This window comes from Rhincodon typus, chromosome 20 (genome assembly GCF_021869965.1).
Source record: "Rhincodon typus isolate 14 chromosome 20, sRhiTyp1.1, whole genome shotgun sequence".
NCBI lineage: Eukaryota > Metazoa > Chordata > Chondrichthyes > Orectolobiformes > Rhincodontidae > Rhincodon > Rhincodon typus.
In genome coordinates, this window is record NC_063351.1 from 38660630 (window position 1) to 38676259 (window position 15630).

A 15630-nucleotide genomic window follows, 5' to 3' on the forward strand; every position below is an offset into this window, starting at 1 on the left:
AGGGTCTAGGCCCGAAACATCAGCCTTTCTGCTCCTATGATGCTGCTTGGCCTGCTGTGTTCATTCAGCTCTGCACCTTGTTGTCTCGGATTCTCCAGCATCTGCAGTTCCTACTATCTCGTATACTTCTGGAGCAGTTTCTGATACAATTACATTAATTAATATTCAACTCTGGTTAATTCTACAGAATAAAGAACAATGTGACAATTAACAATTTGGCTGGAGGGCACACTTCTAAAAAAGCTCAGGGAGGGGAATGCTGCTGCATGTCACTTTGTAGATTTCATAAAAGGCACTTTTTGATGGTTATTTTTCAATCACTTTTAGAGCCCCACACACACACAATCTTTTTTAGTTACCCAACTAAGAATGACAAACATTTGGGCCAGCCTTGTGTGTGGCTTTAAATTTGAGTTTTACAATCACCTGCTGGTGATGCCACCTGTTTAGGAGTCAGCTTCTGACTAGGACATTGGCTTTCTGCAATCATAACTGGCTGCTTCCTTTGGACATTCATTTTGCGTATCATTGCTTTTAATGGAAAAATCTCTGCTGCGCATAGCATTGTAATTGGAAAACAATGCTTACCTGATTTCTTCCTTATTCCTCCACATTCTCTGTAAAACAAACAGCAGCACAGAGACATGATTAGTGGTGTGTCTGAAGAAGGTGAGACCTGAGATTGCACCTGCAGCTCACCCCACTTTTTCTCATTCATCATTTAAAAACAGGGTGAGACAGAGGCTAAGCTGACTACAGCTCATTCAGAGCCAGCGAGCAAGAGGAAAAATAGCTTGACTGCTCCAACAGAGAATGCGGAATCATGTGATTTGCTTTGAGATCGTACCATCTACTACTTAAAGGGGCTTGCATTTGCTATTTTCACTAAATATGCACTTCTTCCAGTAACAAATTACTTGTAAACATTTTGTGGGCTTCAACAATGAATTGTTGAGTGAAATTCAGTGCTATAAATCTGCAGCCTTTGAGGAGACACATTAAATAATCTTGTAAATGTGCTGTTGCAGAATACAGCAAGGAATTAGGTTTTATATTCCAGCCACTGGGCAAGATCATTCAGAGATGAAATCTGCTATCAGAGTTAACGAGTGGAAGGGCTAAGGAATGAAGACCCATTTCTCCCTGATGACAAGGGCTGAAACAAATGCTACTAAAAGTTCACAGAAAAAAATCCAAGACATCAATACAAATTCTAAATACAGAACAAGTAATCTTTTAACTATGTGCACTATTCTCTATATAAATTGGCTAATTATGATGTACTTGAACATTTCTGTGCAACTACTGACAAGGAGAATGAGTCTCATTGTTACAGAACCCCAGACTGCCCAATTCCAGAATTTCATGGCCCAAAGCTAAAGTCTTGTTGTGGCACTGACCTCTGATTATCTTCTTGCTCCAGTCAGAAAGCAGCTCTCTGTTCCCAGTATGTGGTAAGTATAGAGACAGGGTTCTATTCAGTGTCTAAATGAAGGCATTCAACAACCATCACTGGAGACACAAGTCTCTTCACTGAATGCCACTCTCCTGTTGTGTCCCAAATTAGTAAATAGCACTTAGCATGATGGCACACACATACACTCAAGTTCCTCACTTCCCTTTTTTGTCGGTGGCTAAAAAAATGTCACCTGGTCTCCCAGATACGCCCACGCATAACCTGCAACTCCCTTGTCAATATAAAATCTGTCCAATTCAACCTCGAATATATTCAATGATACAGCCTCCACTATTCTGAGGAAGAGAACTCTAAATTTTAATAACCCTCTGAGAAATAGAATTCCTCCCTCTATCTTAAATTGGTGACCCTTAATTTGAAACTGTTACTCATAGTTCTTGGCTAAAGTCTGAAAGGAAACATCTGTCGAGCATCTATGTCAAGCTTTCTGGGAATTGTGTATGTTTCAATAAGATCACCTCTTATTCTTCTAAACTCCATTGAGTGCAGGCCCAATCTGTCAAACCTTTCTCCAAAAGATAAACCCCTCATTCTACAAACCAACCAAATGAACATTTGCTGTTCTTGTTAAATGCAATTATGTGCCACCTTAAGTAAGGAGACCAAACTAATACATAGAACCCCTGATAAAGATGTCATTTAAATAATACCACAAAGAGAAATGCTAAGGCAGTGAAATCATAGAACAGTACAGCATAGAAGGAGGCCATTTAGCCTGAGTCTATAACTGCTGTTTTTAAATACTTTCAACTGGATGACATTTGCTACAGAACAGTTTCAGACGTATTGATGCCTGGATGATATTCTTAAGTTATCTTCTCATATTATTTTAATTACATATTTAAGTCTGTGATGTAAGATAAATTTAGGAGGCAAGATACTTCATTTTATATTACAGAAATAAAAGAAGCGACATAGTAAGATGTTGATGTACGAATAGATTCTAAATAATTATTTCTGTGAAAAGGTATTATTCAGCTCTTTAAAATGATGATAACATTGGACAACACAAATATTTAGGAAAGTTATTCAACTTAATCAGTTGAATGCCATCTCCACCTTGACCATAGCTAATCTACCTAACCTGCATATCCCTGGACACAATGGGCAATTGAGCATGGCCAATTCACCTTACTTGCACAACTCTGGACTGTGGGAGGAAACCAGAGCACCCAGCAGAAACCCATGCAGACACAGGGAGAATGTGTAAACTCCACACAGCCAGTCACCCAAGGCTGGAATCAAACCTGGGTCCCTGACACTGCGAGGCAGCAGTGCTAACCATTGTGCCACCATGCCGCTCACTTGTTCTATGGGATAATCTAGAACTATGTTGAAACTCACTGTTTCAAAATACGCAGTCACCAATTAAGACAGAGATGAGGAGAAATATTTTTCTCTCAGATGATTCTGAATTTTTGGAGCTCTCTTACTTAGAGGTGGCAGAAGCAGAGCCTTTGAATATTTTTAACGCAGAAGTGGATAAATTCGTGATAAGCAAAGGAATGAAATGTTATTAGCGCTAGGGCAATGTGGAATAATCAGAACAACCAAGGTCTTGTTGAATGGTAGAGCAGACTCAAGGGTCTCCTCTACCTTCATAATATACACCTGCTCTAAATTCATATATTTGCATACTTTCATAAAAGGTTTTTATTCAGCTTTGAAGTTCTGCCTTTACTTCTTTAAAAAAAACTCAATCAACAAAATTCCATTTTATCAATCTAAATCCATGATTATTATCTGAATATTATTAGACCCAAACTAATAGGGGGCCCTCTTGTGGTGCAGGAGGCCCAGGTTCAAGTCCCCATCAGCTCTGGAGGTTTTTAATAACATCTCTGAACAGGTTGATTAGGAAAAATAGATGGTCTGGGGATAGGAGTTCAAATTCCACCATGGAAGATAATAAAATTTGAATTCAATAAAGTTTGGAATAACAGAAGTTAGTCTAAGGGCAACCATGTGACCACTGTCGATTTTCGTAGAAGTCCATCTGGTTCACTAGGGAAGGAAATCTCCATCCTTACCTGATCTGGCTCACATGTGACTCCAGGCCCACAGCAATGCAGTGTACTCTTAATTACCCTCTGAAATTGGCCTAGTAAGCCACTCAGTTCAAAGGCAGTTAGGGATGCTGAACAGGCCACATCCCATTTAACAATTGAAAAATTGCGTATCCAGTCTTTCTTCAGATAATTTAAATTCTGCAGCAAAACAGTATTATATATGAATGTAAATAAGGCCAAAGAAACACAAATACATTTGCAAGGAACTCTTAGGAGTAGCCTTCAAAGTGCTGACAGCATTTGGAATTTTGTTCGTATCATTTTTGCTATGTTTTAATTAATCCTATAAAATGTTCTGCTATTTATCCAGATCTGATTTTCCTTCAGGAGCAGTCCTTTTTTTGTCCTGCTATTTATAATTGTGCTCAGTGAATTAATAATCCATCAGTTTTTGTTTTGACACCTGTTACATGATACATTTGTGGTTTGCAACTTTTAGCTATAATGCCTTTCTAATCTTTCTTCCTGTTCTTTGTTTTGAGTGAATGTGCATATATGCAAATAAATCATTGTGGCCATTTTTATAATTGTTGCCCTATCTCCAGTGTTTGGAACACGCACTCTATTTAGGGAAAATTGTTGAGGAAATACTTAGCAACCATCACTCAGCCAAAGTGAGTCAGAACAGTCAGCCAAAATGCTGCAGAGCTACTTTATGCTACCAGTGAGAGCTATTACAGCACAATTTGTTTTAACCAGCACCTTAATGAACCAACACTCTTGATAAACCAACAAAAATTATACACAAATACCAGAAGTTACTCTATTTATCACGATCTCCACAATGTCCAAGTAGTCAGTTGAGAATGCAATTTATTTTTGATTTATTATTGTCACGTACCTAGGTACAGTGAAAAGGCGAGAAGGCTCTCTGCTGGTAAGTTTTATTTAAGGCAAACTTGCATTATTATTTAAGTGATTTATGCTATCAATAACACATAACAGCAATGTGTATACCCTCTGCATTAAGTTTCTGTTACTTAGAATGTTCTTACATTTTTTTGTGGAACAACCAGAATATTTGATCAACTCCTGGTCCCATAGGTGACACCTAATAAAAGGTTTGCTGTATTTCAGTCACTCAGGCAGGAGTTTAGACCAGCATCACAAGGGCTGACCAATTAAAATGCCGAAAGCAAACGTTATGGATGGACAGCACAAATTTTATGTGAGTATAAGTTGTTGAGGCATGGCAGCATCTCTTGATGATTCCTAGTTAGTCAAGACAAAAACAGGTCTTTCTTTGAATCACTGTCCAGGTGAGGATGGTGCTAGATAGAGGATTACAAAATGTAGAGGCAACTTAATAATTATAAAGGAGCAGAGATTTACATTTACATTAAAATAGGTGTGAGTTAAAAGTGATGGTGTTGCATAATACTGCTTCTCTAGCCATTCTCAGTGTTTATCCCAGTAAAAAGCAAAGTATTTTACAAGTGAGCATTTGGTGCTGCTACAGTATAATTTGTAGACTGAACACACTGCAGTCAGTATGCTGAAGTAGATATTGGATACAGCGGCAGAAGCAGTTGTTATAAAGCAGAGGTTGACCCCCCCTCTGAGAACTAAAACCGCAACACCCGAAGAGGAGAACCTCGCCCTTCAACCTGCAAAAGGAGTGCAAGAAGTTGTGTAACCTGCCTTTCATCAATTTCTAGTGGTTAAATAAAATAAATGCCTGATCCTCACTTTAAAATCAACAAGTAACAACTTATTTTTTAAACTCTAACAGTGAACAAATTAACTAAACAAACCAAATAAACCCCTTCTAACTACTAACCATTCCCTAATAAAGCAAGATTCTAATGGTATGCTGTTCCAAAAAAATACAAGTCCCATTTATGTTTAAAAAAAAATAGAATTTAGTCTCTCCAATTACAGCCAGGTTATGTGTCTTCCGGAATGTTCTGTGCCTCTCCATCGATTCTTCTGTCAAGAATATTAACTAGTTGGTATCGCTGTTATTTAAATGGTGCTTTCTCTAAGACACAAAGAAGGCTGTGAGAGCCAGCGATTCTCTCTTGAGCACTGAGGACTGTTAGCTCTGGCAGACGACAGTTAACTCTGAGGCTTTGTCCCTTTTTTTATGCCCTTGATGACATAACAATTTCTTACAATAGGATTGGTCCTATGTTGTCAAAACCATCAGATTTAAATTTAATTGATTTTTGGTATCTAAGTGCCTGGTTCAAATTGATTAGCTAAATTCAAAAGCCTGTTGTTTTGGTAAAAACTGCTGCTTGGCTTGCTAACTGTACCATCTTTTGATGCAAATGTTTTTAAGTCAGGTGCTGTCTGTGTACTTGCAAACTTTCAAGCTGCTGCTCACAGACATCCATTTTAAGTCTCTAAGCATAGAAACACACATTACCTTTTAAAGGGACCACGCAATGCTTTCCCCCTAGCATTTTACAAAAGCCAAATTCTAACTGCCTGCCTCCCAAACCACAAGTACTTTACCAAACTTTGCAACACAATAATTCAGCGTCTGTTCTGTCCTGTCCTAGATGTGTTATGTTGAGCTTCCATTTTACCAAGTTTTAAACTTTATAGAGTCATGAAGCCAGCCTATTGCTGACCTCTGTAGTTATTATGCAAAATCTGCTTCTTGTAATGATACTGAAGCAGTCGGCAACAGTGTTGTTGTTGATGGTCAAGAGGAAGCAGTGGACATTGGCAAGGATCATTATCTAGCACATGAGGCATGGGTGTCACCTGCCACTTCTCAGTCCAAAACTGGATGTAATCCAGATATTGCTCAGGTTGGTACCAGCTCCCACATTAAATTTATTTTGAACAGAGCTAAATGTCATGAATTCTGCAGAGAACAAACTTATTATTACAGGAAGATTACTGAAAAAGCAGCTAAAGACAGTTTTGCCAAGGGTACTGTCTTGAGGAACATCTCGTGTGCACCTGGAGCTGCAACAATTTGCCTCCAACATCCATAACTCTCTTTGTTTATGTAAGGAATGTCGTAAGGCTATACAGCAGAATCTTCCTGCTTCTGGAGGAACTGGCAGAATGTAGGAAAGGAAGGTAACTAGTCAGCAGGCTTACATGTTCCAAAAGACATCCTAGACTTAATTCCTCTCTTGAGTAATAGGGAATGGGTTACATCAGTGGCTGCAGATTATCCTTCACAGCAATAGCCTGGCAACTGGGGCCAAAGCTTATCTTCTAAAAAATTGGAACCACTTCAAAAGGTGCCTCAAGAGTGAAGTTCCCTCACAGTCCTGCTCCGGCAGCAGCCATCTCTGGCAATGCAGCTTCTACCTTCCTTCAAACGAAATCCAAAGGCCTGCAGCCCAATAACATGCTCAATGCCCTTAACTAAATGACTGACTGCCTCACATAAGATCTCGTTGGTGGGCACATTTCTCACCTCACACTTGCTGGCACTCAGAAATGGGGCCAATCAATGATTTTTTTTAATAATAAAGTCATAGTCAAAACAGTGATAGAAAAGGCCATTTAGCACATAAAATCTATATCAGCTGTCTGTAGATCAATCCAGTCAGTTCAATTTCCCTGCTTAATCACTGGAGCTCTACAAATTTAATTCCTTCAAGTGCTTTTCTAAATTATTTTTGAAAGCAATGTCTCTGTTTCTTCGTAGACAGCTAGTTCCAAGTCATTACTACTCATTATATAAAAAGTTGTTTCTCTCAACCCTCTTGACTTTTTCCCACAATTTAGATCTGTGTCCTGTGGGCTTTGCAAAATCAGCTAATGGGAAAAGCCTTTCTTTTCCTACCTTTTCTAACCACATCACAATCTTACACATTTCTATCAAATATCCCCTGAAACTGCTTTGCTCCATGGAGAACAACAACGGCTTCTTCAATCTAACCTTACAGCTGTATTCCCTTATTCTTGGAACCATCCTCTTCCATACCTTCTCCAAAATCTTTACTTTCTTCCAAAAGTATGGTGACAAAACAAGATGCAAAACTCTAGTTGTGGCCTAACTAGAGTTATATAAAATTTATTCAAATTTTTTTTTCAACAAATGTCTCAATTTATGAAGTTCAAGATCCAGATGTTTTTCAAACTACCCTCACAACATATCCTGCTACTATCAAGGAATGATGCACATGAACCTCCAGGTCACTCTAGCCTATAGACCTCTGCCATAAAGTAGACATTATCTCTCCCAATCACTTGTACAAAAAGTATCTCATCACACTTCACAGAATCGCACTTCTCTGCATTAACCTTCTGCCCATTCTGCTACCCATCAATGCTCTGTTGTAGACGGTCTCATCCTCACTGTTTGCCATACCTCCAAGTTTGGCATCACCAACAAATTTTGAAATTTGACTAAACATTCCAAGATCAGCAATGGCTCTAGCTCTGATCATTGGAGAACACCAATTTTTACCTCCTCCTGTCTGAAAAACAAACAATCACAACTCGCTGTTTCTTCTCCATAATCCAATTTTATTTAATCTGAGCTGATACTCACCTTCTTGTTCCAAGAAATGAGTTTAAATTTTGTTAAATCAGTTTTCTAAAGTGTCACTTTCTCTAAAGCTTTCTTAAAATGTCATAGACAACATCATGGACTATATTCCCTTCATTAACCTTCTCTGTTACTTCATCAAAAACTTCAATAAAATTAGTCAAATATGTCCTGCCCTTTGCAAATCTATGCTGGTTCTCCTTAAATAAGCTACTGGAGGCCAGGACTCCTTGATGCTGTACTTGTTTGAATACCTTGATGTTGAGAGCCACTATTCTTGCCTCTTCAGTTCGTTTAAATATGTTGGATTATGACTGTGCCAAGGTCTGCAGCCAACTAATAACAACAGAATTCCAACCATACACTGGTAAACATACTATCTGCCATTAACTGTAGTGTACAAGTCTTCAGGACAACAGCAGGGATATTATCAAATGCACAACCTCTGCAGAAACGAAAAACTCAAGATACAATGCTTTTTGGGAGGACTAACAAAGCAAGGAAGTACAAGTTGAATGGTAGACCCTAAGATGTACTTTGAAACAGAAGGATCTTGATGTGCATGTCCATAGATCCTTGAAAGCAACAGGAGAGGCAGATAAGGTGATTGAAAAGGCACATGGGGTACTTGCCTTTATTAGTCAAGGCACTAAACACAAGAGCTAGGAGGTTATTACAGAGCTGTACTAACATTAGTTAAGCCACAGCTGGAATACTACATGTAGTTCTGATCACCGCACTATAGGAAGAACATGATTGCACTAGAGAGGGTGCAAAGCCAGGCTGTTCCCTGGGCTGGAGCAATTCAGTTATGAAGAGAGGTTAAACGGTCTGGGGTTGTTTTCCTTAGAGTAGAGAAGGCTGAGGGGGGATCTGATTGAGATGCACAAAGTTCTGAGAAGCAGAGACAGGGTAGATAGCAAAAAACTTTGTCACTTGGTTATTTACTCCACCACGAAGGGGAACAAGTTTTAAAGTAAGGAGCAAGTAGTATAGAGGGGATTTGAGGAAAAGAAATTTCTCCAATAGAGTGGTGGTATCTGAAACTCACTGCCATTAAGGGATGTTGGAAGGTGAAACCCTCAAAATATTTTAGAACAATGCAGCTGAGTACATGAAACAGAATAGCATACAAGGCTACAGTCCAAAGATTTGAAAATGGGATGAGAATAGATTGATCTCTGGTGACCCCTGCAGACATGATGGTCCAAAGGGCCCCTTTCTGTGCCGTAAAAACCCTTTGACTCTATGTAATAATCAGACTATAAAGTGAAATGTCATGCTGTTTAACTATAATTTTATTAGCCTACATTTTTTATGCCCAGTTTGAGAGCACTCGAGGTCACACAAATATGAATTCTCTGAGGGAGTTTGTGTTGAAGGTCAGCCCACAGAGAATGATTACGTAGGTTATAGAGGCAATTATACACGTCAAAGTTAATGCGAAGGAGGCTGTTTCTAATAGAGGATATTATCAGTAATTCTAAGCTCTGTTAAGTTCTGCTGAGGAAATTATCTATATGGATGGAAAACAGACAGCGTGGCTCTCACATTCCAGAGTAATGCTTCCTCATCCTACAATGGCTGCCATTCTGCACATGCCAAAAAGCAGGAGGTGGATTCATCAAATTGGATTTTCTCTGCAGCAATCAGGTCACACATCAAAGACAGGGAAATGCAAAAAAATAAGGAAATGTTTGAAGCACTGGTCTCAGCCAAACTATACTTAAGTGGGTATAATGATTTCACAAATAGTCACCACACCTCAGCTTGATTGCAATTCTGTTTACAAACTTTTCCAGAACCAAAAAGGGCAGTCAGCTCTCTAAGATTCTACTTTTGTTAGACATCAAGTACCATTGGGTTGCATTATTTCCTGGTGGCATCACAACCATTCACAGTGCACCAGCTGAATAGATTGTTAACTTGGACAAATGTTTAACTGCTTTCCCAAACAAAACAATAATAATTTCTAGTGAGAATCCCTCCTGCCTCCATTAACCTCACTCAGAGGCCAGACTGCTTAAAGTAAATAGAATTGATTTCATTCACAGAGTTCTGATTTTGTTTTAGTTGTTCATTGGATGTGTGTATTGCTGGCTAGGCTATCAGTAACATAGAGTTGATGGGTGAATACGACTTGTTGTTAGAAATTGCACAGTAAAGGTTCGGATTAACTGAAATATATGGATGGCTGAGGAAGTATGGTTCAGAGAATACTGGATAGCTGAATCTAAAAGTAACAAATGAGGGTTACAGCAGCAGATCAAAGCAGTCAGGACAGGTATGGGATCAGAAGCTCAGCTTGTAATCCAATAGGATACTAAAACTGCAAACAGTCCAAGAGTGGCCAGGAAGGGAAATGGAATGAGTGATAAGGGTTCAGAGTTTGTGGTGGTAGCCGAAGAAAACAGCTTTAGATTTCACAGTTTAACTACAGGAAAATGCGGCTCATCACAATGTCATAAAGGCAGGTTGCCAACAAAGGCACTGGGGAGACGGATAGGTGGAGGATAGTTAACGTTGGGTGTCATGCGTTTGCATATGGAAGGTAAATCAAACCGTTAAACGAAGTCACCAAGCTGCATCATAAAAATGAGGAAGTGGACAGATGGCAGATAGAATATATGTGGGAAAATGACAGATTATGCACTTTGATAGGAAGAGTAGAGGATCTGAATATTATGCAAATGGAGAAAGACTGCAGAAAGCTGAAACAGAGCGATTTGGGACTCTTCATGATAAACCACAAAAAGCTGTAACATAAGTCCAGTAGGTAAAAAGGAAAGTAAGTGGAATATTGGCCTTTATTTCAAAACAAATGCAGAACAAAAATAGGGATCTCTTGCTAAAGCTATACAAAGCACGAGTTAGACCGCACTTGAATACTGTGAACAGTTTTAGTCCCTTGCTCTTAGGAAAGATATCCTGGGATTGGAAGCAGCCCAGAGAAGGTCACTAGGTTAATCCTGTGCGCAAGGAATTGTTTTATGAAGACAGGCTGAGTAGGTTGGGCTTATCCTTATTGGAGTTTAGAAGAATGAGAAACAACTTAATTGAAAAGTATAAGATTCTTAAAGAGTTTGCCAGGGGTTAATGCAAAAAGGTTGTTTCCCCCTTTGGGAAAATCTAGAACCAAATGGCACAATCTCAGAGTAAGGGATCATCCAGGCAGGACAAAGATGAAGAGGAATTTCTTCTATCAGAGGGTAGTAAATCTGTGAAATTCTTTATTCAGTATATTCAAGGCTGATATAGACAGATTTCTAATCAGTAAGAAAACTAAACATTAAGGGAAAAAGGAAGGAAAGTGGAGATGAAGATTATCAGATCAGTCATGTTTTCATTGAATGGTAGAGCAGACACAATGGAGTGATTGGGCCTTCCTCTGCTCCCACGTCTTATGGTCTTATAGAACACAGATTCAAACATTGACAACTTCAGAAGTAACTGTACTTGGTTAGTGGAGAAATTCTCATTGCTTCAGATCCTGCACATATGTTTGGACAATTAAAAGTGGAACTAAACAGAATTTTTCATGTAATAATACAAATCTGATGCAAAATTAGTTAGCTTTAAGCATGGCTAAAACTTCAGATAAGAATACTAGGCTGTGGTAAATGTTGCTTTCAGAATGTCATCTAAGTTCCTTGGCAGGATGAACTGCCGTATGCTAGTTTCTTCTACAGCTATGAATTAAAGCACGTTGTTTAGTTACTGAGTTGAGTTTTGGCAGTAAGTTGTAGTTTGTTGCAATATATTTTGAGGGAGGATTGAGAAACTGAAGCTGCTGCTCTCAGTATCCTGCTAAATGCTGTTTACAATAAGATGATTTAGAACTTAAAGGCTTTTACCTAATTAAGTAATGGATTCTGGAGCTCCAGAGATAGCATAATGGATAATGTACAGTGCCTATTCTTTGCACCAGATGCATTCTGAGAGTGGGGCACATGGCAATATGCATGTCTCGGATTATTGTAGAAGTAATGTTTCCTCGGAACTGTCCACAATCAAAAACAATAGTTGATTTCAAGTTAAACATATTTGTCAGGAACAAAAATAATATACATGGGACATACATCTTAAGAAAAGAATAGAAACTGTAGTAGTAAAAGAGCACTATTTACTGTTACCACCTCTGGTTGGGTACATTCCAGGAGGGTGGATCATGTTACACTGTTGCTCCAGTTTTATTTGTTATTGCAACATCTGACAAAAGCTGGATTTCCTGGAGTTGAATATCTTTAACCAGATGGCTGAAGATGAACTTGAGAGTGGAAGGATGAGGATCCAGTTGTTGTGGTCTGCGTAGGAACTAACTTCGTTGGTAGAACGAGGGATGATTTTCAACTGAGAGATCTTGAAGAGTTAGTATTCATTTGAAATGTAGAGTGTTAGAGGTAGTCCTCTCTGGGTTGCTATCGGAACCACATGCCAATTAGTACAGAATCATGTAGATTAGAAAATTAAATCTGTGGCTCAAAGAGTGGTATGGGAAGGTGTTTCAATTTATGGGACACACAATGAAATGTCAAGAGACAAAGGTTAAAAGTTAAATTCTCTCGTTTGAAATGGTCACTGACTGGTACTTTGTACCACTTAACAGTCCAAAGCTGGACACTGTCCAGGTCTGCTTCACATGGACATGGCTGCTTCTGCATTCAAGTAGTGGTAAATGGTCCAGTACACTGTGCAATCATCAGTGACCATCCCCATTCTGACCGAAAGACAAAGGGAAGGTAATTGATGAAGCACCTGAAGGCAGTTGAGACTAGCACACTACCCTGAGGCCAAGCAGCATCAGAGGAACAGAAAAGCTGACGTTTTGGGTCTGGACCCTGTGGTCATCCAGCTCTACACCTTGTTATCTCAGAACCCCTGATGCTGCCTGGCCTGCTGTGTTCATCCAGCTCTACACCTTGTTATCTCAGATTCTCCAGCATCGGCAGATCCCACTATCTCTGAATCACTAAAACTGGAATGATTGATATCCGGCAAACACAACCTTTAAAAACAGAAATGACTTCTACCAATAGGAATTTCCCTTATTTACACTGGATCCAGTATTGCTAAGGCTCCTTGTTGCCATACTTAGTCAACTGTTGCCTTGATGTCAAGGGCAGTCACTCACTTCACCTCTGGAGTTCAGCATTTTTCGCCCATTTTTGAACCAAAGCTGTTGTCAAGTCAGCAGCAGAAGTCAAACAATGTCAGTGAATAGTTTATTGCTGAGCATGTGATACTTAATACAACTGTTGATGAGCTAGCCATCAGTTTGCCAATTATCAAGAGTAGACTGACAGGGTGGTATTTGGCTAGGTTGGATTTGTTCCTGCTTTTTCTGAAGAGAAAGTACTTGGGCAATTTCCATATTGCTGCATAGACGATAGGGTTATCGCTATAATGAAAAAGCTTGGCTAGGGATGCAGCTAGTGCTGGAACACAAGTCTTCAATATGATTGTCGAAATATTGTCAGGGCCTAAAGCCTTTGCAATATCCAATGCAGCCATTATTTCATATAACATGGAGTCAGTCGAGTTGCTAAAGACTAGCTTCTGTGATCACCTCATCAAGATAGGGTCTCTCATCAAGGCAGGTTTTAGAAATCAGCAAAACGTCACCAAGAAATTGATTTTAAAAAGTAAAAACACAGAATATGAGAGCAAATTAGCCAGGAAAATGAAAACAGATAATAAGAGCTTCTCCATTACTACCCTGGCTGTAACGGTTGTTAAAGGAATTTCTTCTGGAAAGCAAGTTACCAAATCCATAATGGTAAGGATTTTATTTTACATAATGGTTCTGTCCAGTCCACTAAAACTCATGAATCGTTCTTCAAAAATTGGTATGGGAATCAAAGGAGCTGGTTTATTACTATGAGATAGTAGGAACTGCCGATGCTGGAGAATCTAAGATAACAAGGTGTAGAGCTGGACGAACACAGCAGGCCAAGCAGCATAGGAGGAGCAGGAAAGCTGACGTTTTGGGTCTGGTTTCTGAGGAAGGGTCCTGACCCGAAATGTCAGCTTTCCTTCTCCTCCTATGCTGCTTGGCCTGCTGTGTTCATCCAGCTCTACACCTAGTTATCTCTGGTTTATTACTAAGTTGTGGTTTACCTACTAACTGGTATGATGACACATTTTATAAAATTAAACTACATTTTAATGAAGTCTTGGCCATGGAGAATATCTGTTTATTGATGCTTGCATTTTCTTTTTTCCTGTATGTCCTGCCTCGGGAATTTCACGTACTACTCACGTCTGAAAAAGACCTATTTATTCCTGCTCTTTGTTTCCTGTTACCAGGCCAATCTTTTACCCATGCCAATACATTACTTCCTACAACATGGACTTTTATTTTCCACATTAACCTTTTTGTGGCATCTTATCAACTGTCTCCTGGAAATCTAAATATAATATATTCACTGGTTTCCCTTTACCTACAGCACAATTTACTTCATCAAAGATCTCTAATAAATTAATTTAACATGATTTCTCTTTGACAAAACCATGTTGGCTCTGCTTGGTAACTTTCAACTTATCCAAGTGCTTTGTTATAATGTCTTTAATAATAGCTTCTAACATTTTGCCTATGACAGAAGTTAAACTACTGCTTTGTGCTTCACACCCTTTTTGATTAAAGGAGCTATTTTCTAATTTATAGGAACCTCCCCTGAACCAAATGAATTGTGAAAAATGAAACCAAAGCATCAACTGTTTCACTGGCTACTTCTTTTAAGACCCTTGAATGAAATCCATGAGGGCCTGGGGGCCTGTCAATTCATAGTTCTGACAATTTACTTAGTATTACTTCCTTGGTAACTGTAATTTTCTTTAGTTCCTCCCTCCCTTTCAATTCCTGATTTGCAGCTATTTTTGGGATGCTACTTATATCCTCTCTAGCGAAGACCAACACAAAATGTCTGTTCAACTGATCTGCCATCTCTTTATCCTCCATTACTAATTCCTCAGACTCATTTTCTAAAGGGCAAACACCTACTTTGTTAACTATTTTGTTTCTTTTCCTATCTGTTTTTTCAGATTCTTGGCTAACTTTCTCTCATACTCTAATGTTTCCCTCCTTATGAATCTTTTAGTAATTCTGTATTGCTTTTTATATTCTGTCCAGTCTTCGGATCTTTGTACAATTTTGTCTTTGAATTTGACGCTTTCTTTTTAGTTAACCACAGATGATGGGTCTGTCCCCTAGAATTCTTCTTATTTATTGGAATGTATATTATGTGCTTTCTGGAATAGCCCTTTAAATGTTTGCCACTGCATCTCTATTGACCTATCCCTTATCCTAAACTGACAGTTCACTTTTGGTAGCTCTGCTTTCATGCCCTCATAATTGCCCTTGTTTAAATTCAAAAAGAGTCTTGGACCCACATTTCTCTTGCTTAAATATTACGCTTGTTGCTACCCAGGGGCACTTTCACTACAAAGTCAGTAACTAATCCTATCTCATTGATCATTTGTCTCATTAGTTACTAGTTAAAGGCAACTGCTTACAGCAACCGGTGGGAGAAAAAAAAAAACTGGCTTTCTTCAAGCCTTTTAACTGATGAGAAAGAGAGAGAGACACACACACACACACACACACACACACACACACACAC

The 15630-nt window shown here is 38.9% G+C and overlaps 1 protein-coding gene across 2 annotated transcripts in view; it reads right to left on the reverse strand.

Annotated features, from left to right (window-relative positions):
* Window positions 1-15630, reverse strand: part of sh3pxd2aa (SH3 and PX domains 2Aa) — a 282467-nt gene that overhangs the window by 142500 nt on the left and 124337 nt on the right. For both annotated transcript variants that reach the window (XM_048608736.1, XM_048608735.1), the window contains exon 6: window positions 589-617. In XM_048608736.1, the coding sequence (XP_048464693.1) occupies window positions 589-617 (29 nt within the window). The remainder of the gene's footprint in view (window positions 1-588; window positions 618-15630) is intronic.